The sequence below is a fragment of the Phytophthora cinnamomi genome (genome assembly GCF_018691715.1).
Source record: "Phytophthora cinnamomi strain GKB4 chromosome Unknown Contig19, whole genome shotgun sequence".
NCBI classification, from domain to species: domain Eukaryota; phylum Oomycota; class Peronosporomycetes; order Peronosporales; family Peronosporaceae; genus Phytophthora; species Phytophthora cinnamomi.
The window spans coordinates 60,853-87,009 of NW_027150952.1; the positions used below are offsets into that span (position 1 = coordinate 60,853).

Below are 26,157 nucleotides of genomic sequence, written 5' to 3' on the forward strand. Positions count from 1 at the left end.
CAGCGGGCGGTGGTTCCATTACGTCCATGCGGTTAGTCGACTAACTAGCCAGCAGTACGCAGCGGCGCCAGCAGAGCTCGGAGCCCGCGGTGGAGGCACTTGACGAGCGCCGCCTGCACTTCCCAGCCCAGAAGCAGGCGCCCCAGCCGCCCACCAGCGGGCGAGCAAGTCTTGAGAACGAGTCCACCGTCCGTGCGAAGGACAGCAGCGACTCCGCCCCGGTCCACTCCGTCTGCTTAGAGACGGCGACCGCGGCGGCCGCCCTTTCGGCGGGTGCTGTCCGTCGGGATGGGGGTGACGTCCTCAATACGTCCGATCTTCAGGCCATTGCGAGCAAGCGCACGAAGGGCCGACTGCGCGCCGGGGCCCGGGGTCTTGGTCCGGTTGCCGCCCGTGGCGCGGATCTTGATGTGCAGAGCGGTGACGCCGACCTCCTTGCACTTGGCGGCCACGTCCTGGGCGGCGAGCATGGCGGCGTAGGGCGAGGCCTCGTCACGGTCGGCCTTCACCTTCATGCCGCCCGTCACACGCACGATCGTCTCGCGGCCCGACAGGTCGGTCACGTGCACGAACGTGTCGTTGAACGAGGCGAAGATGTGGGCCACGCCGAACACCTGCTCGCCCTCCTTGAGCGTGGGGCCAACGCGCACCACCTCCTCTACTTCCTTCGTCGCGGTTTTCTTCGACTGCAGAGCGGGGGCACAAGGCAGAACGAGTCAGAATTGCTGGGGGGATTGATACACAGGCACGGGCGGATATCTCGACGGCGGGGCGAGTTCAGGGCGGTGGGCGACGCAACCGGCGTGACAGCGAGCGTCTGGACGCGGAGCGTCTGGGGAGCCCTGCCACGTGCCGCGCCTGCCTGTCTGCTGCTCGCCACGCGCCGCCGACGAGGAGCGGCAGCGCTACGCACCATGATGGATTCGGACTTGAAACTGGGAATGACTCGGCCGAGGCGGCCGGCGGCACTAGGCAAAGCTCCACTGGCCGCCAGTCATAACGGAGCCCGCGACGATTGGCGGATATTCGGGGCACGAGCCACAGATTGGCGGATATTAAGTGATAATATTGACCAATGGGTAGACGTGTAGCCATTTTTGGAAAATGGGTACGTGAGCCAAAAAGGCAACAGACGAAGTAAGAAACGATCTCGTAGCAGAGTTGGCGGCTATGGCAGGGTGCGCGTGCAAACTCCATCTACAGTTAGTTCAAGTGTGTGATGAACTTCACAAACATTTGTGCGAATTACACAAGCCCCTAGTCAACCTTGTCCCACGGCAAGGCACACCACTGGGTCATGGACTTCACCAAGTGAGTTCGCTTGACGTCCGGCAACTAATCAATCTTATTCCAGGCCCCGCACGTCTTCCGTGTAGAGCCCTACATTATAATTCATCAGAGGCTGTCAGAAGTGCATAATTTTTAAATACACGTAATAGCGAAAAATTCGTACTGCGTATTTTCTGCAGTGACGTACTGTTCAGAAATACGGAAAATAAAAACTGTGGTAAACTACGTAGCGCAACTCGCTTGCCACTGAGGCTGCTGACACGGGGGCGCGTAGCAAAAAAGTCAGACTTTTCACAACATGGTGCAACTAGCTGCTTAGGGTTAGAACGTGCTTTCGTGGGTGCAGACACGTATGTACGTCCGTTTAACGAGAGAGCTAATAAGTAGCGTTTAAATTACAGCCCGTCGTAACTGTAAGGTAGCCAGCTAATTAGCCAGTCACGGAACGCTTACAGCAGGGGGAAGCTTAGAGTACATTCGAATATTCGAATGGATATCACTGCGATTGTATTGACGTGTTGGTCCGTCACATTGCTACAACAGCGATACCATTGTATGGTATTGTCGACAAGGTACTTTTTGCATACATGCTACCAGGAGAAAGAACCTCTGTGAGGTGGAGTGGTGGGGTGCTGAACGAGCACACTGCAACTACGGACTTCCCTCTCCTGTCATGGACACGTCTCTGCCGTTGTCGCTGTCAAGAGCGTCGATGAAGAGTTGGCAGGTACTTTGTCAGCTTCCCGTCCTGTAGTTCTTATACGGTACCTTGATCTCTCGAAGCGTGCGGGCTATCTTACCAAGGGATTGGAGAAGTAATATAGTGGCGTGCATTCGATCTGGGAGTCCATCTTGTGCTTGTTATACGAGTTTATCACCACGTACGATTGGTGCACGCAAGCCTTCTACTATGGTGATTACGGTGTGTCTTTTGGAATTTGTTTTTAAAGTAATTTTAAAAAAATACGGACGTAATTTGGAATTTTGGCATTTCCCCATTTTTTCTGCTACTGGTAGCGGCCACTTAGACTCCAACCTTTGACGGAACGCCATTTCACTCGACAGGAAGCCAAGTACCAGCATTCTACCCATTTGGTTATGGAAATGTCTATAGTCGTAACCCGCTAGGACGAAAAGAAAGTGTGTAAAACAAATGTGGCAACAGTAATCAGGAAAATTCCTGTACGAAATATTGCCAAACGAATTCGGGAACAGTTCAAGCGGGGTTTTGGGCCAATAACCTACGAAGCCCCTTACACTGTCGCGTGCAGCGAATGATATTGCCTCAAGTACTTGCGCAGCGTGCACCCTCCAGGTCTTCCACTCCCCGTCGTGCAATGAGACGCTGGGGTAATCTATTTTCAACATGTGACAACCTCGGTCGGATCTCATTCAGCCTCTTTCCACTGGCTGATTCTCGCTCTGGCACCCAACATGTTGCCTATCTTCCACAAAATATCCGTGACAAAGCTGCCCAGTCTTGACAGCATGTTAACCTCAGCCACTTGCAAATTTGCCAGAAGGTCGTCGAGTTTTGCAGAGTGAGTCCTCGATCTTCTCCGTCCCCATGCGTCTTGTTTGCAGCGGCTACCCGGCCCACCAGGCCCTACGCCCCCACCAACGGCCCCTCAGCGACGACCCCCAAGCTGGGTCTTTACTATATCCAACAGCATTCTCTTTTACCACTTTGTGCTGTCACGGATACCGGGAAGACAGAAAATCACATTCTGCTAGTTTGTATTCGTGCATGTTAGCCCAGAACGGCATTCACATCTCTGCGAAATGGCATCCCAAACTGCTGAACAAGGGGGAATTTTGATGAAAAGAAGCGAAGAATCGCGTTTTGTTTGATTGAGCTATTCTGCTCTTCGATTTGCTTGCTTTGTTTTTGAATTGAGGTTCATTGTTGTCACGATCGCTAATGACTACCTAAGACCTTGCCTCGCCCTGCCAACATCGTCACGAGCGAGGGGGGCTCACCTTTTCGGAGAGTCTTGTGAATAGTGCAAAACGCGACCTCAGAGAGGGCAGGTGGTCTTACACGCCACCTACGAGCTCGGCAAGATACAGACATCCACCTGTTGCATGGTCATTAGCCTTGAAGCTTGATCACGTTCGTCCGGCGCGACCTGGAAAGATGCGTGAGACTGAGCTCGACGGCATCGAATGATGGCCCAGTGCCTCCGTGGAGGCATGACTTCAGAGCTTGAACGCGTTCGCCCACCGCGAGCTTGAAAAGGATGGTGGGAGGCTAGGCCTCACCACCACCGTGGCAGGAACCCGAGGAGTTGCTGCCCCCTTGGAGCACAATCGCCGTGGTCGCGCGCGAACTGCCCCAGTGCCGACTCCCTTCGTCAGCCCTGATGCTTGAAAGCCACCGTTGCTGCTGCCACGATACTCTTTACTCGCGCTCGAAATGTTTTTGCTACTGTACCAAAAAAGCGGGAATATTATCTATATGATGGTTATCTTGCAAAACTGACAAAAAATGCAATTGTGTCACTTGTAGGACACATATTTTCACTCGACTTCCTAGCCACCGCATCGGTCACTGTACCAGACTGGACGGACTTTCCCTCTCAGTACGATCCATTGACAGTTTGGGTTTTACCCCTCACACCAAGGTACTGGGACTGGTTCAACCTGGCTCTACTGTAGCCATTTAGATAAATGCAAGCAAGATCTGCGAGGTCTGCACGATAGCGTTGGTCAAACAACTAAGAGCTGAGGCTGGAAAATCTATCCTAGTACCTTCGGCACAATACATGTAGAAAAAAATCGGTGGGAGGTACGTGAGCACCCGCCGTGCGTATCGTCGTAGTTTGTGCCAAAGTACTGAACTACAAACCGTTTCTTCCGCACCTAAAGGAACAACCTACAGGGATACATTAGCTTGTAGTTTTTCCGGTTTTTTTTTTCTGTATTACTCTGGGTGACTTTTTATCTGAATATGATGTGAGCTCCGCAGGCCCTTTGGCGCTTTGACATGTCTTACTACACTTGATATCCTTACAGAAGCGTATTACAGCACCACGCGGAACTCCTACTTCGTATCGTTTATTATTGGCCGCCTTGGCCATCTCGTAAAATGCTTTATATATGTACCAGACAATTGCATTAGGCTCACGCAATCCATTATGCATGCCCACCAGATGAAAAACTTGCGTGGGGGTGAAGTCTTGGGCCAGCCAATTCTTAAACTGAGCATTCTGTAAATCGGTGGTCATGACCTTCGTCTCCCGGACTTTCTTCGACGTTTCCAGTATCGCTGACAGAGCTTCGTCGCCGTAGTGGGTCGTCAACGTCGAGATCATAGATACCTCCGGGTCCTTCTTGCTGATCATGGGCGTGTAGATAGCCCACGTGTTGAACTCGGGACTGGCAATAAGACCCTCTCCTCCTTTGTTGAGGTTTAACAACAGTAAGATGTCATCCGACGATTTCCGGTTGAGATGCCAGCGAGTCAGCAGATCCGCCTGAAGTTTGGTAGCGATATTCTCGGTGCTTGGGACCTTCGTTGCCGATTCGATCATGCTTGACAGATATTTGTCGCTGTATCGAGGATCATTATCGGTACCTCCGGGTTTTTTGGGGCACCGTTGGTTGCATACGCGACCCAGCTGCTAAACTGCGGACTTCGTAACAGGTTCTCCCCCGTTTCATCGAGTTTCAGTAGCGTGAAGACATTGTCCACGGTTTGGTGCTTCTTCGTCCAGGCTTGAATCTGTGCAGACTCCAGTGTTTCGGCGATTTGACCGGTTTTCGGCGTAGTTTTCGCCTCAGCAAGCATTTTTGCCACAACGCCGTCACCATAGCGAGCCGTCAACGACGCGATCATAGCCTGTCCCGGGTCCTCAGGGTCATGTATTTCACCCATGTTTTTAACTTCGGGCTGTCAAAAATGTTGAAGCCCATCTCGTTGAGCTTTAGAAGAGGGAAGGCCTCCTCTCCTGATATCTCCTTGGCTCGCCAAACCTGGAGAAGGACTTGGTCTGTAGACTTGGACACGCCTTTCTTCACTAAACCTGAGAGTTTTTCGATAGTCGGGGAGATCGCTCTCTCTCCGTCTCTTTCACCCTCATCGTTGTTGGCGGCTCTCAAAAATCTCCCGGCAGGGACTTTATTTCCAATATGAACGAGTCGGTTGGGGTCAATTGGCAAGCTTAGTGAAGCTACATTGGAAAGTGATTTCACCTGCGACACTGGGGCCGTAAACGCACCGCCAATGCAAGCTAGTAGTGATGCGAAGGCCACCAGTACTCCTCGCCGGAGACTCATGTCGGCGTTTGACTGGTGATGGAGGAGTGAGCGAAAGGGCCAGAAGCGGTGACCCACAACGCCCTAGCAATCTGACGATCGAGCAAAGCCCAGGATGAGCAGTGCCAGTGTCCGGTAAGGGCGTGACACCAGACACGAGTGCCACAACGACGCCCTAACTACAGTAACTGTACATGTATACCGGTAAGGCCAAAACTGTGGACTTGTCAGTGCTCAGGGCATCTACTGTAGAGCGCCGAGTGTTTGCCCACGGATGACGATTGCGCAAAGCAGTTTGTCGTAGAAACACTGTTTTGATAAAGTGCATTCGAACTGAGAGAATGCCGTTCACGAGTCGCTTATCATTTTCTACTAGTAGTATGAAATGAGTGGAGGCTGACCTTGAATACCTGAGTTAAATGAGATCACATTCGTGCATACGCGGTGGCTGTGAATTGTCTTGTGACCATGTTTAACCCACTCCCGCACTCCAAGTATAATGTTCGTCATTTACTAACTTCCACGGAGGGAATGGTAGGCTTCTTTTGTCCAGTCAGAACCAAAAACTTTTCGTAGTACGGGTAGTATTCACTCTTCAGCATCGCGTTTCGGGACCTTCCGTCCAGGTTCAGCATTTTCTTCACGTACCAGTTGGGTCGTTTTGCCAAGACCCACATCTCCAGTTTTGCCTCCATCTCCGCCGGGCTGCCTCCATACTCGATCTTGACCTCTGCGTCGGCGTTCTTAAGGCTAAATATTTTGTCGTCCTCCATTTTGGCGAAACGCACGAACGTTTTGTAGGCGTCAGTATCCTTGAGTTGCGCTGGCGGAATGTCAGCTAGCTCGTAGTGCCTCCAGACTTGTTGTGTGGTGACCCCCCTGTCCAACCAATTCTCCAGAATACATCCTTGACGCGCGTACACAAAATCATCGTAATAAATGAAATTCGGAGCAGACCTAAGCGCGGCTCCTTCTAGCCCCTCCAGCTCCAACGACTGCTTGACGTAGCTCTTGGACCTCCCGGTCTCAAGCCAGTACTGCAGTCTCACCCACGCCAGGAGACCTCTGTCTTCTGTGTCGTTATCAGCCTCTTTAGCGCCACGTAGAAGTATTTTGTTGTTACCACTGTCTCCGGTCACAGATGAAAGTTCGTACCGATTAGACTCCTTGGCAACCGCACCAGAGCTAGCGAGGATGGACACCGCCACCAGCATGAGGAGCGCAGTTTGCCGCGGAGTAGACAACATATTCAGAGTACTGTATTGGGGGTATAAGAAGTCGAACTGGTGGAGTCTCCACGGTATCCTGGTACAGTACGTGTACTCTCCTCTGGAGATGCGGAACTCCGTGCTGCATGCCTTACGGCATGCAACTTGCGTAAAAAGCCCCGTTTGCGGGGCTCCGCTTGGCTTGTGTACACTTATTAATACATAAACTTAAAATACACCGTACAGCACACGTACAGAAAACGACATTCAAAGCCGGCATCATGAATGCCATCCCCCTATGAAAAAGCAAGAAATACCGCTACGATCGTCAAATAAAAATGACTTAAAAACGCTTCAGAAAACACGTAAATTTATATAAAGTACTGCAATACAAAGTCTACTGATTGAATATGATTGGCTGGTGAGTCCTTGTTGTCCACTGCACGACTTTGTCTGCCGGCTTTTTGTGCCTGCCAGCTTTATAGATGTTGTGGACCATACCATTATGAACAGATTGAGCCAGTTTACTTAATTCTCAATCTAGTGATCGGGTATCGTGAGACACGTGCATATGTATGATAGGAAGAAGGATAATACTACACTGTACCGGCGTGTTTTGGTGATGCTTTGTCCAATTTGCACTCACTGAGGGTGCTGTGTTGCTCGAAGGTGCGTGAGCAAAATCTTGGTTTCGGGCTCTGGGGGCCGCGCGTTCCCAGTATAGGAATGTTATAGACTGGTTCCGGTATACGAAATAGCTATCTTGCATACAGGGCAGCGGCTCGGCGTGATCGATCTCGCTCGGGTAGAAGTTGTCGTGGAACTCCAGCAGGGTGGCGCGCTCCGTCGCGCCGTCTGTCGGTGCACCATGGGCTCCGTCATGGATGCTGCTGTGGTCTAGCCTGTTCTATCGACAGTGTCGAGCAGAGAGGACCCGGAGTCGATGTTCTTGTCGTTTTCGACCCTCGATCTACTGTCGATACTTTTGCGCGTGCGTCATTGTCTGGAATAATTATCACCACCAGCCACAACCTACCAGCTCCAAGTATGGTGTTACGTACAGTCAGCGCCTCACCATTGCAGACACGGAATTTCCGTCACAATAAGCAGCTAGGTCCGTATGCAAGGAGTTTGCACTACAGTGCAGTTTTCAGTTTTTTTTTTTTTTCAGGCAGACCAGCGTCAAATCCAACAATTCTGGTAATGCAAAATACGCCTGCAAAAAGCTGAATGGAATGCAATGTTTTGATGTCGAGACCCCTGCCATCGAGCTGGAATGCCCATTCTTCATCAACGTGTATGGAGAAAAACGGTTGCGCCGGCAAAGTAATACCGGACTGCTATAACAATATAACGGGCCATTCACCAGCTGAGCATGATGTACCATTCGTCATTTTGCTCGATGCCTTCCACATTGATCGAGACCATGTTGGTGATCATTAGCGCCTCTGGAACTACTACTTTGCTCCCGACCCTGTGGTAGACTTTGTTTGGGGTTGTATACGGATGTGATCGCTCGTTTGGATCGTGCGATTTAGCCGACCGTAACGCTGGCGGTTGCACCCCCAGACCCCCGCAAAAAGAAAACAAACTCCGAGTTGCGGCAACGGTCCGTTCGCTGGAATGCTCGTCGCTGGGCCCGCCTCCGCAAATATCGCGCGGCCCTGCTTCACGGGCACCCCACGCGGGTTTGCTGCGGCCACGCTCCTCGCAACCGCTCACTGCCGTCTGTTTGCATGCTGCATACTTTAATCCATTGTGTTGGTGTATTTGTGGCCAGGCATCCCCAAAAATAGATATCGCTACAAATAAATTTGTATTTAGTGTTACAATACTTTATTTTGGTGCTAATTCAGGTTAAAATCCGTAATTTATGTTACACCACTATATTTTAAGGTTACCTATTTTGCAGAGCATCGCCCCACCATTCAAAGTACCAGCGTCTACACATCGAGCTCCGGCAGCTCACTCAGAACCACAGGCCTCATTTCCAAACACAAACTCAAACTACCACTCCCTACTGCACGCATCCCGACGCCACCACGGCTGACAACCTACCCGCTGCCACTCCGCCTCGCCCGACCTTCACGCCCAGGCAAATAGCAAGCTTTTACTTCAAGCCCTGCGTAGACGTAGAAGGATAGGCTACGGGGACTACTCCTGCAAGTCATGTGGGAAATCCCGCAAGCATACGCCACGGACGGGCTACACCAACCTGGTGTCGCACGTCCGAACTGACCATCCTAACTACGCGAGTGACATGCGCGACGCTAGCGTGGCAGCTAGCGGAACGCTGCTGCCATGGGTAAGCCAGAAAGCGTCTAACCGCTACGCCTGGTTGCGTTGGGTTGTCATGGGTAACTTGCCGCTTTCCTTTTGTGAGTCGATAGAACGCGACAGTAAGTAACGCTGGGTCTATTTTAGAAATTGATACGTATCTAACTCTAATTTTGAATTTAGGTACACAAAGCTGAATCCTATTTCTGTCGCGACACTCACTGAGAGCGTGGAAGCGGTTGTGAAGGCTGTAGAGAAGGCAATTGGGGTGGAAATGCTTGATAGCTTTGGGCTTATTATCGACGGATGGTCACATGGAACGGAGCACTACCTAGCCGTCTACGCCTACTACGAGACCGAGGCCGGGCCGCAGTACCCGCTCCTGTCGCTGGCCCCGGTGATCGACGAGCCCGACGACCAGATGAATGCCCAGGGCCATCTTACCGCCATCACGCGCTTCCTACCGTTCTTTGGGAAGTCGATTTCTGGCTGCAAGTTCCTGGTTGGAGACAACTGCGCACTTAACAAGCGGCTTGCAAATTTGCTTGGCGTGCCGCTGGTTGGGTGCGCAAGCCACCGCTTAACTTGGCCGTTCGTGACTATCTGGAGCCACACGACAGTGCTCTCGAAGAAGTGCAGCAGCTCATGCGCAAACTGCGTACGCTGAGGCAGGCCGCCAAATTAAGGTAATTTGGGTATTCACACTTTTTTTATTTTGGGATTGGCTAAATACGATTTTATGTGTACACTCCGTTCGAATTTTAGGACCAAAACCGCCCTGGTGCCAGTTCTCCGCCAAGACACACGTTGGTCATCCACGTTTGCTATGCTCAAGCGCTTCTTCAGGCTGCGCGAATTCCTTTCGGCGGACGACGAGGAACTGGCGGCTTACATCCCGTCTCGTACAGCGCACCGCAAACTCGCGGGGCTGCTGGAGAGCTTGCGCGACGTGGAGTTGGTATCGAAGCGTCTGAAAGATGACGGGCTAACACTACTGGACGCACGCGATCTCTGCGATGCTCTGATCGAGATACGGCCATCCTTTGCTAAGTACCTGGGTAAGTTCTATCCGATTGCTAAATTATGTACCTGAGTTAGTTATACTAATTCTGGGATGTTCTTTATGGATGCTATTATGCTAGCACCCGACGCAGACATCGTGCATTCTGTTAATTTTGAGAAGGCCGTGGTGAAAGTGCTTGCTGGCGATGCGATGCTGCTAGCGGAGGAGGAGAGAGCGACGCTGGAGCCCTTCAAGCTTGTCGGCAGTGCTGTCGTGCCGGAACCGCAGGCAGGGACAGCTGAGGGGTTTGCGGAGCGAGTGCTGAAGCGCCGCAAGGTGCGAGCTGCTCCCCCTTCGTATGCGCTGTTAGAAGCAATTCCACCAACTTCTAATGTGGTGGAAAGGCTTTTTAGCATTGCTCGTGCTGTGCTGCGTCACGAGCGACACCGCCTCTCTCCTATGATGTTAGAGATGATTTTGTTTTTGAAGATTAACAGCCGCCTCTGGAACGTCGCGGTGGTTGAGCGGTGTCTTTAGGTGCAAATGCTTTTACTACGGTAATCTATTCTGCCATCTTCATTTACTGCGTTATTTATTTTATCCCGTTCCTCCAACAGCAACAGGGTTTTATTTTTCTTGGTGTGTATCAGTAGAACCATATGATATTTTGGGTATGCCTGTTTGTGGCCCATGATGATAAATTTCCCATCATCTGCCGCGGTCGGCGATGACTTTCTAGGTGCCAGTCGGAAAGAAAGCTTCAGCGCCTCGAGGAAGCGGTCGTGCATGTACAGCACTCGGGGGGGGGGGGGGGGGGGGTTGGAGCAAGCCCGACGACGACCTTTTCCACTGTAAGAGTGTCAGTGTCACCTTGACTCTCTCAGTGACTAAACATTGTAGATCGTCAATTTGTTCCAGGTCATCATTATTATCACCCTCAATTCTTCGCGCCCTCTAGGCTCCGCCACTTCGAGCTCCGCAAGTGCCGCTGCTACACAGGCAAACCTATCCGTCAGTCACCTTCGGTTCGAGCGCACTAGGGACGCCTGATTTATATACGATATACCGTACCTCACAGAAAGAATGCGTAACAAATAGGAAGCCAAAACCAGATTTTCGAGCATTTGGTTTCGTTTGATAACTACAAAGAAAGCAGTTTCCAATCGCTGGTTAACATAATATTTATGTGTTATCGTTTTACCTACCTACTGTTAGAAGCCCAAAATAGCATTACAATAGCATTCGGCAAAAATCTATGTCGATTCAAGAGTACATGGGTCGACTGCAAGACAACGAGGCTTACAATTCGCTCCTCCTGAATCAGACAACTGAAACCCTTGAGTAGGGAAGCTGCAGAACGCTTTCCAACTTTTGAAATGTGCCAGCTAAATCTTAACATAAAGAATGCATATTTGCCTTTTCAACTAATGGTAACAAGAGTGCCAAACAAGCTGCACCCAACACATTCTTTCTGTGAGGTACGGCATATATTTTTATTGAATTAGTGAAGTATATATTTCATGTTAGTTTTGCTAACAAGTCCCGAATGATTCCAACAGTGCTGTATCGTCGCGGGACCAACATGACTCCAGGCCGTCTCGCACCACATTAGGGACGTGAGGAGGTCGACTTTGTATAGATCATCTTCTCCTTCTCCTAAGCAATCCAAAGCAAGGAGCATTTTCTGCGATCTACTTGCCTCTTGATACAATGGATAATGTCTTGATCCAACGGTTACACTTTGGCCGTGGTGATTGGCAGCAATTTCTCCACTCGCACAATGTGGAGGATTAGACCCGTTTCATCGGGAGATGAAGCGCTGTGTAATTAAAACGCTATTAATACTTATTAGCGCTCTCGTTAAATACGCCTGACGGACAGACATTCTGGAATTAGTTTGAAAATACCGACGTAATTTGGAATTTACCTAAAAAGTACGGACATGTTTTAACATGTTCGTAGTTTTAAAAACGATGTGGTACACATGATGTGCAGCACAATTCCTTACCTCGAACGACCTCCATTCAAAATGTTGCTGGGTGGTTTGAAAATCTCTATACAAGGACGATACTTTAATCAAATGGCAATCTATCGTGGGGTTTTGACTGGAGCGCGTGGCGCGTTGCCTCCTCCATCGTCACTTCAGTTTCTGCCGCCTAGCGCGCAGGCCTTCCTCAGTTTAGTAGTGCTTGTACTGAAGCTCGTACCCCTTGGTGGTCCAGGTGAAGATTTTCAAACAACACCATCTTTCGGCCGAGGGCTCCAACCCTGTGGCGACAATTCCTCTCACCAGATCTGATGGACCCCACCACTCTACATATCCATGCATCCATGCATCTATCCATCCACCTATCTACTACGTAGCTCTAGCAAATAGAGTCACAGTTCCTGCACTGCAGGCGCCTCCTGTGCGTCCATCATAAGCTGGTTGGCACCCGCCAGCTGCCTCGGACCAGAACACGCTCCCACGCTCCTCTACATGCGGAGGCGGTCGCTCTAGTCGCCCGCATGGCGGGGGGCGGGGCAGGGCTCGCTGCTTGGGGGCGGCACTTCCCTCTGTGCAGTGCAATGGCAGACGCCGCCGCGCCGCAGCCTCGGCGCACGCTGAGCCGCGAGACGCGCGCGCGCGAGACCGAGAGCTCGTTCGCCGACTTCCTCTCGGACGGCAGCAACAGCAGCGACGACGAGGACGAGGACGACGCCGCCTCGCGCGCGCTGCTGCGCATGCAGCAGCAGGCGGACGACTGCGCCTACAGCGACGCGCCCTTCGAGCTGGCCGAGTCCACGAGCAGCTTCCGCCTCACGCTGCCGCGGCCGCGCGACCTGGACGCGCAGGACGCCGGGCCGCGCAAGCTCGTGGCGCAGGGCCGCCGGCCGCCAGCAGAGGCTGAGGCTGAGGCTGAGCCCGAGGCCGCGGCGTCCGTGGACGACGTGCTGGAGCTCGTGTCCAAGGTGGAGCGCGTGGTGAGCGACCACCTGGGCCTGAGCGCCGTGAGCCTCGACGCCGCTGTCGCCGCTGCCAGCGACGCGCCGAGGCGCAAGACCAGCGTGCGCGAGTCCGAGAGCGCGTTCGCCGACTTCCTCTCGGACGGCAGCAACAGCAGCGACGACGACGAGGACGAGGACGACGCCGACACGCGCGCGCTGCTGCGCATGCAGCAGCAGGCGGACGACCGCGCGTACCTCGACACGTCGCTCAAGATGGAGCGCGCGCCGGCGCTGGCGGGCGCAGACGGCAGGGACGAGGCCAGCAGCAGAAACAGCAGCAGCTTCCGCCTGACGCTGGCCAAGCCCGGAGTCTTTGACGCCCGCGCGGACGACGGGCTCAGCGGCCCGAGGAAGCTGGTGGAGGCCGCCATAACGCGCGAGTCCGTCGTCACCGGCTCCGAGTTCGACAAGAGCGACGAGGACGACGCGGACGAGCGGCCGAGCTTCAACGACGAGAACAGCTTCACGGGCGCCAGCTTCACGGAGGCCGACGCGGAGGCTGAGGCTGAGGCCAAGCGTGCGAGTGACCAGCACGAGAGCCTGGCGTCCAGGCCGCCGAGCTTCGACGAGGACTACGGCGACAGCTTCTTCGACGAAAGAAGACCCAGCTTCTCGGACGAGCCGAGCTTCACAGGCGGCGACACCAGCTTCACGGCGGCGGACAACAGCTTCGTGTTCCGACCCAGCTTGCCGGATGACGAAGAGGAAGCACCGAGTACAGCCCCGGTTGCGGTGGAAGCTGCGCCGAGTAGCAGCAGCCTCGTTGATACCAGCTTCGTCTACCGACCCAGTGTGCCTAGCAACGACAGCAACGTCCCAGACGCTGAGCAAGAGCAGCCGGCGAGTACGAACAGCTTCGTTGATACCAGCTTCGTCTACCGACCAACTTTGCCGGACAACGAGAGCGGAACCCAGGATGCTGAAACTGCGAAGAGCAGTATCCCCACGACTGAAGACACCAGCTTCGTCTATCGACCAACTCTCGACAATGGGACACAAAATCAAGCACATGCGGCTGCAGACAACAGCTTTGTGTATCGACCGACTCTGCCGGATGACGACGGAGTATGTGATCACACTCACACAGTGGGTACAGACATCACCACAACGGAAGACCGCAGCTTCGTGTACCGACCAACGCTGCCCGGTGACGATAGTCAAAGTGGACTTCATGGGATTTCAGCTAACAGCAACGCAGATGTTGTACTGGAGGAGAACAGCAAGGTCTTGAGTGGCGATGAATTTGGCTACGACGAAGAGGAAGACGAACCATCGTTCCTGAGCCCGAGTACGTCGAGCTTCTTTCGGTCCAGCGATGCAGTTGACTTCGGCTTTGGTGGGATTGACTCGTCGTTCAGATTGCACGACGCGGACGCTGCTGTTATAGCTGCGCAGGACGAAAGCTTCAACAATGTCCTGACCGATAGCTGCGCGTCTTCAGCGCCCCCAACAGCTGACACCAAAACGGAAGCTGATACCGCGGCAGCACTAGTCGCTACGCCATCAGTGGAGACGGCAAAGACAAAGTTACCCCCTACAGCCGTTGACATCGCTAGCGCTATGCCAATAGCAGAATCCATTGAGTCGTCTCAAGCCACCGGCAAAAGCGTTGATCACGATCACGACTCAAAGCCAAACGGCTATCCGATCACTGGCATCCCCATTCCGTCTCTGTCTCGGCATTCCAGTGTCTCGTCGACGGTATCAGGTCACGACGGGTATACGCGCCAGCGTCGGCTGACTAGCGGCGGGTCCTGGAGTGTAGACTTTCGAGAGAGCAAGCACGCCTTTGATGAAGAGGTCGGACCGTTGGCTGACCATCCGGTGTCACCGCAAGCTGCAGCTTTGAAAAGTGAACAGCAAGGCAATCGACTTAGCAGTACATTCGAGGAGCGTGCATCGGCGTCGTCTTCGTTCTCACAGGCCGACTTCTTCGTCGACGACGTCCAGCAGACCTTTTTATCGGAGAGCTCACTGTCACTGGACTCCCGCCCGTCGGCAGACGACTCGTTCGCAAATGTCGCCATTCTCGGGGACAACGTGGGCGACCAAAACGAAAGACGCAGCAGCGACATCATACCGCAGGATAACAGCGGAATTCAGTCAATTGTCATCTCCAAGACCGCCGACGCATTTGACCACAGCTACAGCAATCTCCTCGCCGTTTCCGTGGGGGTGGATCAGAGTTTTAGCACTTTGGTGGACCACGATGGACTTGAGCCTGACGGAGAGTACGGCAGCGCAAGCGCAAGTGCAACCGGGACGAGCTTAGTAAGCTCCTTGGCATCCTCGGCGATATCACAATCTTCGACTGCAAGTGACGAGCTCCCGTTCGTCTCTTTCAGTGCGGCTACGCGCTTGTCGACGGCGAAGCCAGCAACGAAACAACAGGAGAAGGTAGAGCAGCGCACGTTAGCTGCAGCAGCTGCCACTCGGCAAAATCTCATTAAAGCGTCGGAGAAGGTGCCACTGCTCCCGAGTACCAGTGACGCCAAGGGGACGAAGCCCTCCGAACCCCTCTCAGCGCCATCTCCAGCGAAAACACTTGGTGCTAAGAAATTCTCTTCAGCTGCGCTTCTGGCCGCTATCAAAACGCGCGATGTTCGCGCAGACACACGGTCAGAGGAAACGGAGGCGGGTGACGTGGCACCTGGTGCTTTGGCTCCACTGGCACCTCCGCTCAAGATCAACATTGGACCTCGTGGGCGAGGCTCGCTCTCGTCTTCAGTGCTATCCGCAAAGAGTGGTGCCCAGTCGTCCCCCGTATCGGGGTCCCCATTGAACATGTCGTTCATAACTCGTTCCTCTGTTGCGTCGTCGACTGGCACTGCGGATCGTCTCGACTTCACTGGCGTTTATCGTGGCTCGGTGAACAGCCTTGAAGCCTCACAAAACAATGGCGTTCCTTCCAAGGCAGCTCAGGACCAAGCTGAACTAGAGGCCAAGCAAAGACTGCGAGGTGATGCCACCAAAACGTCCAAGTCCCAGCTACTGGCCGTGAAATTGGAGCGCTCGAAAAGTGATAGTCGCGCGATGCACCTCGCAGCTCAGCGCAAGGTGGAGGACTTCTTCCGGCGGAAACAAGATGACGGCATTGACGAGCGCGAGGTCCATCGCTTGACTACCCGTTTAACTCGCTCGCGCACGACCGTAATGGAGTGCATGGATGATGCGCAGGCGGGGTCGCGCGCTTTCGCTCTCGATGGCAACAAAGGGACCAAGATCATCGACCTCAAGAATCTGCGTAATGGCGGCAAGCGACCGGGGTGGCACTTGGAAAGCGATGCACCGATGACGCCTCAGCAAGAACGAGAGGCCTGTAGACAGGGTGCGATGGGGATGACAAGTAGAACTACAAGCACGGGCACCACAGCGACGCGCTCAATCCCGTCCGATGTCATCCCAGTCCCCCACAACTACGGTCTAAGCCCACAGGCTGCCGACAAGCATCCACACTTGGAGGAGAAAGAGCGACCGCGTGAATTGAAAGCCAACGCTTCAGCAGACGCAAGCGGATTTGGTGCAGGAAGGCGTGCAGACAACCTGTCATTTACACCGACACTGCCGAGACTCTCGGCGAATGAGTCTCCCAGTCTCTCTGCGTCACCATTTGTGTTTTCCCACGCGTTCGGTGCAGCTGGTAGATCGCCAGGGAAGTCACCGGTGGGCTTCGGCGCTACCAGCGGATTCCTATGGAAGACGGGAAGCGGGTTTAAAGGAGTGAAGCGTTCGGTTGCTGAAGATTCGTTAGATGCCTCCCACGTGACGTTCTCACAGCGGCCCACGCTGGCCGAACGCGTCCAGAGTTTGTCGGCTTCGCTAGCTAGCACACTGCGTCGCTTCTTGCCCGCTCGAAATGCCAGACAACACAGTGGCGAGATCACCTCTCCACAATCACATTGCACTGCTCCCGCAGCTCTGCCAAGGGGTTATGACCAGGACGGGTTTTACGAGACGCCATTCAAGGTGCCAGAGCTAAACAGGCCGCTGCTGCAGCGTCGAAAGAAGGCGATGATGGAGAGTAATGGCACATGGGCTCGCCAATGGCTTATTCTTGCGGTTTGCGCGATGTTGGGCTTATCACTCGGCGTGATCCTCGTGAGTGCTGTGGCGTTTAATGGAAACGTTTTCAACTTGTCCGCTGACGATGTGCGGGGACTGCAAGACAGTAATGGGGAGCTGGTGCTTGCTACTGCGGTGCGCTGGATGCTGTTGCCTGGACAGTTGTTTGTGCGGGTATGGAGTGCGGTGACCACTCCGCTATTGTTTTGTTACGTGGTGACGGCGTTGGCTGATCTCGTGGGCTGCGCTGACAAAACTACGTTGGTGTTGAGTTTCCGCTCGATCGGGTATGCGCTGCTGCTGGCGATGTTGGCTGCTGCTGAAGGAATCGTGGCCATGTGGATGACGCACAAATTCGGGTGGTTCCGAGGAAATAGCAACACGGCCATTCCCGAGGCAATGGCGCTATCCGCCGCTGTTGGTGTATCTCCACTGCCTAGCGGAGCCGTCGGGTTGCTGTGCATGAACGACGGCGAGTATCTTCAGCGTGCTAGTAATGGCGTATTCGCGTGTTCCAACGCTTCGTTGACGTTACCACTGTACGACGAAGTCAACACCAACTCCACCGTCGTGACCGGCAGTGGCCCGGCCGTATTTGCATTGCAAGAGGTGTCCAATGTGTTTGCCACACCGCCGTCGGTGCCATACTACCCGACATCATTTGGCTCAAGTGGAAACATAACTACCTCATTGTTATCGGCGCTGACGCTGGACAACTTGGCTTTGCAGTTTACGGACGTGGCGAGCGATGAGATGGCCTCGATGTGCGGACTGATCACGTTTGCCTTGGTACTGGGATACTTCTGTGGGAAGCGGATCCTGCGACTGCGACGGGATGCCCAAGCCGCGATGTTCGAGTCGGCGAGAAGAAATGGGGACCCTGGCCAGCCTCGCCATTATATTGTCAGCATTTTGATGGAGCTTCAGCTCGCTTTGGAGTGGTTGGTGCGCCCCATGGAGCGGTACCTTGCACCGGTGGGCTTCTTCTCGCTGACGTTGGGGAACATGGTGCTCCACCACCGCGAGTGGCGCTCGTTCACGTCCCCCATGACTTCTCTGATCGTCGGTGTGCTGATCGTGATCATCCTGCATGCCGTGCTCGTACTCCCCGTGTTGCTCCGAGTGTTCTCTAGTCGTCAAGTTCCAGTGCTGACAACGGCGAGGGCGTTCGTGCCGACATTCCTGTTCGCGTTTTCGACAGACAACTTGGTGCTGACAGCCCCCGTCACGATGCAGTGCTACGCGCGTGTGCTCACGGTGACTCGTTCCGCTGCTCAGTTGGTCACCGCCGTGGCGACAGTGCTCACGCGGAACGCCCGTGCATTGTACCTGCCGCTGCTGCTTTTGTGGCTGATGGAGACCTCGACGTCTCAAGAGCTACACTTGACCACGTCGGACTACTTCTCGATGGGGCTGTTGTCGCTGCTTAGCAGCTTCTTAGGCGGCAGCACTCACGTGACGCTGGCGCTGGCACGCACTGTGTGGTCACTCGCTGTGAGCAAGCAGTTACCTAGCGCCGGAAGTATGCTGCCCCCCACGATGCCGTTGCTAGTTGTATGTGACGTGGTGCTCTCGAGAATGGCTAGTGTGGTGACCGTGGCGGATCACCTCGTACTCTCACACCTGACAGCGCAGTATTGGACGGAGACTGTGGTGCACGGACCCAGTACCAACAGCGACGGCGGCATTGGCAGAAGGAATAGCCACGAGGAGTACGTCCCCAGCCCCAGTCCGCTAGACGACAGCCAAGCACCGCGTCCGTCATCCAGTGCGATGCTGTCGTCCGTCTATCTGTAGTAGTGTTTGATTCTTGTTGATAATACAAGCGTACTGGTTGTCGAACCAGACGGGCATCGGAGTCAAGTGTGTGCACATTGAGCCAGCTTTCAAGATGCCCAAGCAGTACATATTCTGAAAACACCAACCAAGAAGGATCAAAGTGATACGTTCAAGTTCCCATCCTCGAATGGGCTATGCAGCGGTCATCACGATACGCGTTATCCCCGTCGCTAGGAAGCCCCATATTGTAAGCCATGCCGAAGCTTCTCAAGCCAGACTTGCTTTTGAGATTACGTCAAGTCCCAAGAGCGTCTTCCACGACTTGAATGTCATGATGTACTGGTTGCTCTCCAGGACAACTATTTGAGGGTACTTCTCGTCACTGGGGGGGGGATACGTCAAGGAAACGCTCGGCTTGGCTGACTACTGATAAAGCGCTGGAGAACAGCCCCAACTACAAGTTCCAGTAAAACTTCTTGGTAGAGACTACAAGGTTGTGAGCTGGATTGGTGGATGGAAAGCTTAGCGCACACGGGGCCTATGTGCGCTTGGTGTTGAATGAGGTGTCGGAGGGGAACTAGTGATATCGATGCGTTTCAGGGTCTACCTGCATCATGCCAGTACGATGATACTGCACTACATGTAATATGTATGACCTTCAAGCACTTAGTACTTTCCAGCCCCCTATCATGATCTAAACCTAAAAGTACCTTGTTTGCCTTCAGTTTTCTCCATCTTGTGTGAATACTCTCTCTAGGAAGTTCAATTAATTCAACCCGGCAGATGCCGTATACCAAATAATTCTCTGCATCCCAAGCAAGTCGTCAGTGCTGACCTCTTAGGTGTCTTCAATTCTCGTTTCAACCAGTTATCCGTGCAGCAGCTTCCTCAAATGGGTCTCAACATGTTTCGATCAAATTCGTAAAGCGTATTGTAACAATTTGTAGTACGTGTACACTACAACGCGACCTGGCAAGCTGTCCGCGGGAAGTGCTGATTGCAAACAATTTTTTGTTTGCCTGCCTCCAGATTATTATTCATCCGAGTCCAGGAAAGCAGGACATGTAAAAACTCAAGCTCACGCTTCGCCCACGCCTTAACTAGGAGTTCGCTTCCAGATAGACCAGTGGTCTCTAACACGTTGACCAGAGTCACTATGTAGCGTTACTTCGTAACAAACAATTTGCAAACGGTACTGTTTGCTGTGCAGCTAACATCGGCTTTAACCGCTTACGTTTTTCGCTTTTCATCTTTTCTCCCAGTCATACATCTCAAGACAGCTCCGACACCATTGATAAGACAACAGTTGGTTATTTACACCGCCCAAACTCAAATCTCGTGCGTGCTGAGCCAGTTCGCATAACGCTTTTGATGAGTGGAACCGCTCAGCTCGAGTGAGAACACAGCGGCGTTAATGTGAAACGCTGGAACATCGCAAAAAAGCGATACGAGATTGATAACGTATCGGCTTGCAGATACTCAATGATGTGTGCTGGTGCTGAAACCCAACCGCTTTCCAATTTCCTCGCTGGGCGTTAAGTAGCACTAAAGCGCCCACCACTCACTATCTTTTCTCCTTTTAACTCCCATCTACTGCATCGTGCTGCTGGCTTTCCTCGCTGGTACTGATATGCTCATCGCTGCGGCAGGGTCCAGTCGAATCAAAGTATCCTTGTCGAAGCCCGACGGAGTCATTAGTGGCGAATGATTGCTGCGAACCGTGGGGGCAGCAGATCCCGACTCGAGGAGAGAGGTGACTTGTTGTCGGCCAAGTACCTCGCGTCGAAAGCTAAAACGTCAGTGAAAACACCGTATTGGGTCAACTTCGGCAAAACTTACGAACAAGTCTTAGAGAAGCTTGGCTTGTAGGGACTGATGGAGAAGCACTCAGAACAGCCCTAAGTGCAAGGCCTACAAAAATTACCTGTACAAGACGGAAGGTGTGAAGATCACACGCTGGTTGTGGACAAGCAGACGAAGGATGTTTGGAAAATGTTGAAGCTGGAGGACATGACGGAGCTTGCGATCGAGCAGATCTCCGTCGAGGAAAAAGCTGCAACTTCCGAGACTCGCTGATATTTACACAAGATTGCGGGTCCGGATGAACGTAGGCCCTCCCAGCGTTGGTCCACTGCGTCGTTTTCGCTGACATGACCGAAGTTGCGGTTCTCGATGCATGCACGACGGCCTTAATCTACGCGTCCTTGGCATCGGATGAGTCCACGTTAGCCCTTTCCGCATCGGCTCACAGCAACTTTGCGCTGTTGATGCTCTCGTGCTCAGATTCAGTTGAAAACTGGGCCGCGAAGGCAAGGTGGCAAAGAACACTATACACTCGAACTCGCGCGAAGAAGTTTCCAGACGACACTGCAAAGAATGAGCTCTCATCAGAGTACACAGTGCGATCTAGTGCACCGTATCACTTTTAATGAGTTAGTTTAACTAACTTCACGCCATCCATGAATGAATTAGTGCACTGCATCGCTTTCGGTACCTAATTACGTCGCTCACTAACCTAATGATTCTTGAGCGAAGCTGAGGTTACCACAAGAGGTTTCTTTCCGGTGGGGGAGATATTTATTCGACCACGTGTAAGTTTTCAAGTTGCTTTGGAAGTGATCAGATCTTACGTGTGTGTGATGATGATTGAAAATGGGAGTATTTAATATGCGTACTACATGTAAAATAGTGCGGGCGTCAGGTGTTAATGAAAAGTGAAACGAAAAAAAAAAACTATGAGGCGGTAGGGGGAAATTGGTTACTCAGAACCTCTACTTAGAAGCCTTGCTTGAGCCTGCCAGACGCTATCATGAATGCCTTGAAGTACTTGTCGTTCTCGTAGTTTTTCCTAGGCAGCCCTAGCACCCGCCTGACAAAATAGGGGGTGCGGCCTTTGTCGACCCATAGCCTGATTTTCACAGCCATTTCGTCGTCGGAATTCTTGCCCACAGAGACTGCACGCTCGAAAAGACTGTCCAAGTTATGATCCACCTTGTTGTCGAACTTGAGCGCATAACGCTTGTAGATCCGCAGCGCATCGGAGACCTCGCGTTGCTTGGCGGTCATTTGGTCCAGCCTCAACGATTTCCAAACATCTTCCGTCTGTTTGTTGTCACTCAGCCAGCGGTTGAGTTTTTCCCCCTCTTGCTTGTACAAGAATGAACTGTAGGCCCCATAGTTCGGATGTTCCGCGAGCGCCTTGCCTGTTAGACCCACAAGGCCGAGCTTTTCTCTGACTTGGGCATTGGTCCTCCCGACCTTGGCCCAATACGACGTCTTTGTCGACGTTTTGATGTTCGACGTGATGGACTTGACCGACGAAATGAGACCCCTGTCTTCGGCATCGGATGAATCGGTGCCCGCGACTCGCAGCAACCTGTTACCGTTAACATCCTCGTGCTCGGTCGGGAGTGAAAGTTTGATTCGGCTGGGCGAGGCAGCGAAGGCGTGAGTGACAATGAGGAGGAAGCAGGCTACCACTAGCACGACATGGCCGGCCCCCATGCTGAACGATTGAGGGAGACTCGACACCTTGAGTGAAACTTCCGAAGTGAGTGCACGACAACGATTCACGCGAGGAGCGTAAAATACTCGGGAAATTACACTATCATGTGCAACGAGCTAAGGAACTATCGGAGGCTGTGGAATGCCTAAGTTGAGTGTTGGACGTATGGACACCGTATGGAAACAGACAGTGCTGTATTACCGCTGAAATACATTCATCGTCAAGTCTAACGCAATCAATTGCTCGAGAGGTATGTTCGCGTTAGATCTGTGCAATTTCCTGCAGATCTAACGCAATCGTTATATCTGCAGAAGTGATGGATATTTAAGCGATATTCACATTCCCATACTTCATCGCCAAGTGCTGAACACCTTCGTAGATGTTGAATTGATTTGGTCTGGGACGGGAGGAATTGGCGCGAAGAGAGTGAGCCATACGATAGCTAAAGCTGAAGAATGGAGGTTTGAAGTTTCTTGGAGTGCGAAGTGGTGGAGGCCTCACATTCCGAACAAATGGCGGGGGCTGACTTCGTGGCTCGATCGTGCGTAAAAATGACGATTATCCTACGTTATCTATTTCAGTTGATTGAGTAGTTGTTCACTCAGTAAACAGGCTTTCACACCAAAAGACAAGCGGGAAAGCAATAGCAGTGCCGAACATGGCACCCAGCTGTGTTGATAAACCATTCCATTGGTACACGCGCCGCGCAAAACTTGTTGAATGCTTCAGATCTGCGGAGCAGAATTTTGGAACAGGCTACAGTGAGTCAGAGTTGCATAGGACGGAACTGCACAAGTCTACAGCCCACCTCCAGCGCGTTTTAGCGTAAGATACAGCATTGTTTGGGTATAAGCACATCCAACGAGGTAGAAGATGTGAATTAGAAGTGCTACACACATTCATATCGTTAACAACAAAAACATATTGTTAGCAAAACCATACGTAGTAGCAGCAACCAAGGTGCAAACTACCCACGAAGCAAATATCCGTGCTTTTCGTCACTTAGCAGTGGCTTGGACGTTAGGGAGAATGACAAAAGTAGCAACTAGAACTCGTACGCATAATCCAAAGGAACCCATCAGTACGGCAGCCAATTGTCAGCCCAAACGATGCCTTGCTTACCGCAAGTACTACCAGAGCGAGCGTCATAGTCCGGACGTAATAGAGCCGCAGCCATCTATCCCAAACAAAAGTCACAACGTTAGCAGATACTTCCAACGTATTGCCCCTCGAAATGACACTTACGTCGTGATAATACTAGCTAGCGGGGATAGGATCAGCGCAGCGAGACTGGCAGTAGTTTGGAAACGTGCAGTCGCCGCCTCTGCGTCGTCTATCGGCTTCATGCCGAAAACTTCAGTTAGCAGGAGTGAAATATCTGCAATGAAATAGGAGGTGGCTGCAAAACGTACTGCGAATTTCTTGTACACGTAGGGCATGGTAGAAGGCAGCCAGCCAAACGAAAAGGCTGCCAGGACCCACTGACAAGCCAACAACGGCCACACCTGTCGAAATTCGGCAGCCCCAGATATCGCTCCAGCGCTCTGTGACGACGACGAGGGCGAAGGAATCGTCACGGTACTTGCACTTGACGAGTTGGGGCAGCTACCACACGAGCTCTGCGAGAGCAACGTGTCTTCTTCTGCCTCTTGGTCAGCTCGCTCATCAAGTTCCAAGTCATATTGCTCCTTGTGGTCCTGAACCGACCCGGTAGCAGATAACCCTTTCTCCTCTAAGACTTTCACTTCTTGTGCCCATGGGTGGCACTGCAGAAAAGCGAATGCTACGAGCGACAAAACCATAATTGTCGCTGGACATTGCAACCCCACCATTAGTACAATAAAAAAGAAACTTAGATCCAGAGTCGATGGCGCGGAATCGATGTCCACCTACCGCAGATGAGGTAGAACGCCGAGACGGAAAACCGCAAAACACCTCCCGGGTCCTGAACAATACCCAACAGGGCCGCGAGCGACCCACTAAGTCCTTCCCCCGTCGCCAGAGCACTCGTGAAGAGCGGCGGGAAGCTGGCCACGAAAGGGTAGAACACCACACTGGACGTCGTGCTCACCATGCCCCCAAAGTGCGTCAGCAAGAGCATCGCTGCAATTTTACATGCAAAGAAAACAATTGATGAACACGGTGATCGGACGTCTTGCAGCGGTAGAATACCCTACCAACACTGTGTTTTTCCCCAAAGACGGAGGCGGTCTGCCCCCAGAGCAGACTCATGATCACGGCCACCACCACGCCCTGCCCCAAGATCCACCAGATCACGGTGGCCTGGCTCAGCAGCTGCTGCTGAGCGTTGAACAGCATGTAGAGCATCGGGTACATGTTGGCCGACTCCAGGGCGAGGATCTACTTTTCACATAACAGTACAACAAAATTGTAAAAAGTTGTAGGGCGCCCTACCGCTCGTTCTTGTGTCACTCTACCGAGTACGCGTAGATCCGGTAGTGCTCGGGCAGCTCCCGCAGGAACACGCCCAGCTCCACGTACGTCACGTTGGTGAGCAGCCACGAGGCCAGCCCCAGGCCCACGAAGGCCGTGAACGTGGCCGCGCGCTGGACCCTCTGCCGCTCCTGTCGCGGCCCCGACAAGCGCGCGCTGCTGGGCACCGCCGCCGCCGTCTTGAGCGGGTGCTGCTCGCCGGGCGCCGCGGCCTCGTCTAGCGACATCATCCTGTATGCGTTGCTGCCAAAAATGACGATTCCAGTGTCCTACGGAATAAAAACGCAGCATGTGACGTGTGCATACTTGATTTTGTAAAACATGGATTTCGGAGTTTGTTGTTTTTACGCTTTTCAACTTATCGCCCACGCTACTGCCGAACTAACGTTATTAATATTGTACTGGTCATAATTCATGGGTCCAATTTTCAGGTGCCCGTCCCGTATAGAAGCGTTCGACTTTCCATACACGATACCAAGTAGTCAACCCCAGACAAAAGTCTCTGGACCGTACGCACCGTGCATGACAACCCGAAAATTGCCTTCAACTCGGCCGCGGAGTAGTCTCCCGTGGCAGGGGCGCGGACAACTTGGAGGACATGGCGGTCCGTGAGGCTGCGCGGGCGTCCTCCTTCCTTATTGGCATTCTCTGAAGTTCGTAGGGCGTAGTTAACGCCGTTGACAGAGCGCTCGAGGCGCCGCGCTATCTCGCGGACCCCCGTGCCTGCCTCGTGGAGGCCCTTCATGCGGCCTCTCACCTCGTCAGAGATGGGAGGTCCGCGCCCCATAGTGAAGATAGGATAATAAGGCCAGTTCCCAAAGGATAGCCAGTCACCACTACTCCACCCAATACAAAAACCAAGTTATTTTTTGTCCCAAAGTTTTGTCGCGGACCGATTTCTAGTTAGTTGTATGGCAGCCTATGGATACTTTGCTAAATCTAGGTCACCGTCACAAGTCCCCTATTCGTCTTTGTGATTGGAGGTACATATCTAAATAGCGACCTATAGTTCGCTCTAGAAGCCGAGATATCACGTGGAACGTGACTGTCCCAAACCTTTTGTCGCGCAGTGTAGCATTCTAATAGGCTAATCCAATGTTTTCATATGCTTTTTGCAATAATCGCGATGGGTAGGGGAAAATTCAGCCCGATTTCTACTTAACGTGACCAGATGCACCCTGACAGATAAAATGTATTTATTCAGGTCTTTCATGCGTCTTCATCTTCTTCGTCACTGCTTGAGATATCAAAGGTGCCTTCTGACCCCAGCTCACACTCGTCAAGTATGCATCATCTTCTTTTTGCACGTGACGATACACCTTTCTCCAATTTCT

At 52.7% G+C, this 26,157-nt stretch overlaps 6 protein-coding genes across 6 annotated transcripts; 2 read left to right on the forward strand and 4 right to left on the reverse strand.

Annotated features, from left to right (window-relative positions):
• Positions 1–236: 236 nt before the first annotated feature.
• On the reverse strand, positions 237–916 carry IUM83_12961 (40S ribosomal protein S14; the record flags this gene model as incomplete). Its single annotated transcript, XM_067937609.1, has 2 exons — positions 237–686; positions 914–916. 2 exons carry the CDS (start codon positions 914–916, stop codon positions 237–239), a joined length of 453 nt encoding a protein of 150 aa, XP_067795724.1.
• Positions 917–6,053: 5,137 nt separating this feature from the next.
• Positions 6,054–6,761, reverse strand: IUM83_12962 (putative secreted RxLR effector peptide protein; the record flags this gene model as incomplete). The annotated part of the gene is made up of 1 exon (XM_067937610.1): positions 6,054–6,761. One exon carries the CDS (start codon positions 6,759–6,761, stop codon positions 6,054–6,056), a length of 708 nt encoding a protein of 235 aa, XP_067795721.1.
• Positions 6,762–9,015: 2,254 nt separating this feature from the next.
• IUM83_12963 (uncharacterized protein) lies at positions 9,016–10,448 on the forward strand (the record flags this gene model as incomplete). The annotated part of the gene is made up of 7 exons (XM_067937611.1): positions 9,016–9,074; positions 9,146–9,154; positions 9,216–9,596; positions 9,653–9,718; positions 9,798–10,090; positions 10,175–10,371; positions 10,440–10,448. 7 exons carry the CDS (start codon positions 9,016–9,018, stop codon positions 10,446–10,448), a joined length of 1,014 nt encoding a protein of 337 aa, XP_067795722.1.
• Positions 10,449–12,603: 2,155 nt separating this feature from the next.
• IUM83_12964 (putative transmembrane protein) lies at positions 12,604–18,882 on the forward strand (the record flags this gene model as incomplete). Its single annotated transcript, XM_067937612.1, has 1 exon — positions 12,604–18,882. One exon carries the CDS (start codon positions 12,604–12,606, stop codon positions 18,880–18,882), a length of 6,279 nt encoding a protein of 2,092 aa, XP_067795727.1.
• Positions 18,883–21,639: 2,757 nt separating this feature from the next.
• Positions 21,640–22,368, reverse strand: IUM83_12965 (putative secreted RxLR effector protein; the record flags this gene model as incomplete). Its single annotated transcript, XM_067937613.1, has 1 exon — positions 21,640–22,368. One exon carries the CDS (start codon positions 22,366–22,368, stop codon positions 21,640–21,642), a length of 729 nt encoding a protein of 242 aa, XP_067795728.1.
• Positions 22,369–22,966: 598 nt separating this feature from the next.
• IUM83_12966 (uncharacterized protein) lies at positions 22,967–25,053 on the reverse strand (the record flags this gene model as incomplete). Its single annotated transcript, XM_067937614.1, has 9 exons — positions 22,967–23,100; positions 23,178–23,258; positions 23,345–23,414; positions 23,492–23,546; positions 23,615–23,709; positions 23,782–24,179; positions 24,263–24,472; positions 24,547–24,730; positions 24,808–25,053. The coding sequence occupies 9 exons, from the start codon at positions 25,051–25,053 to the stop codon at positions 22,967–22,969; spliced, it is 1,473 nt and encodes a 490-aa protein (XP_067795725.1).
• Positions 25,054–26,157: the final 1,104 nt, after the last annotated feature.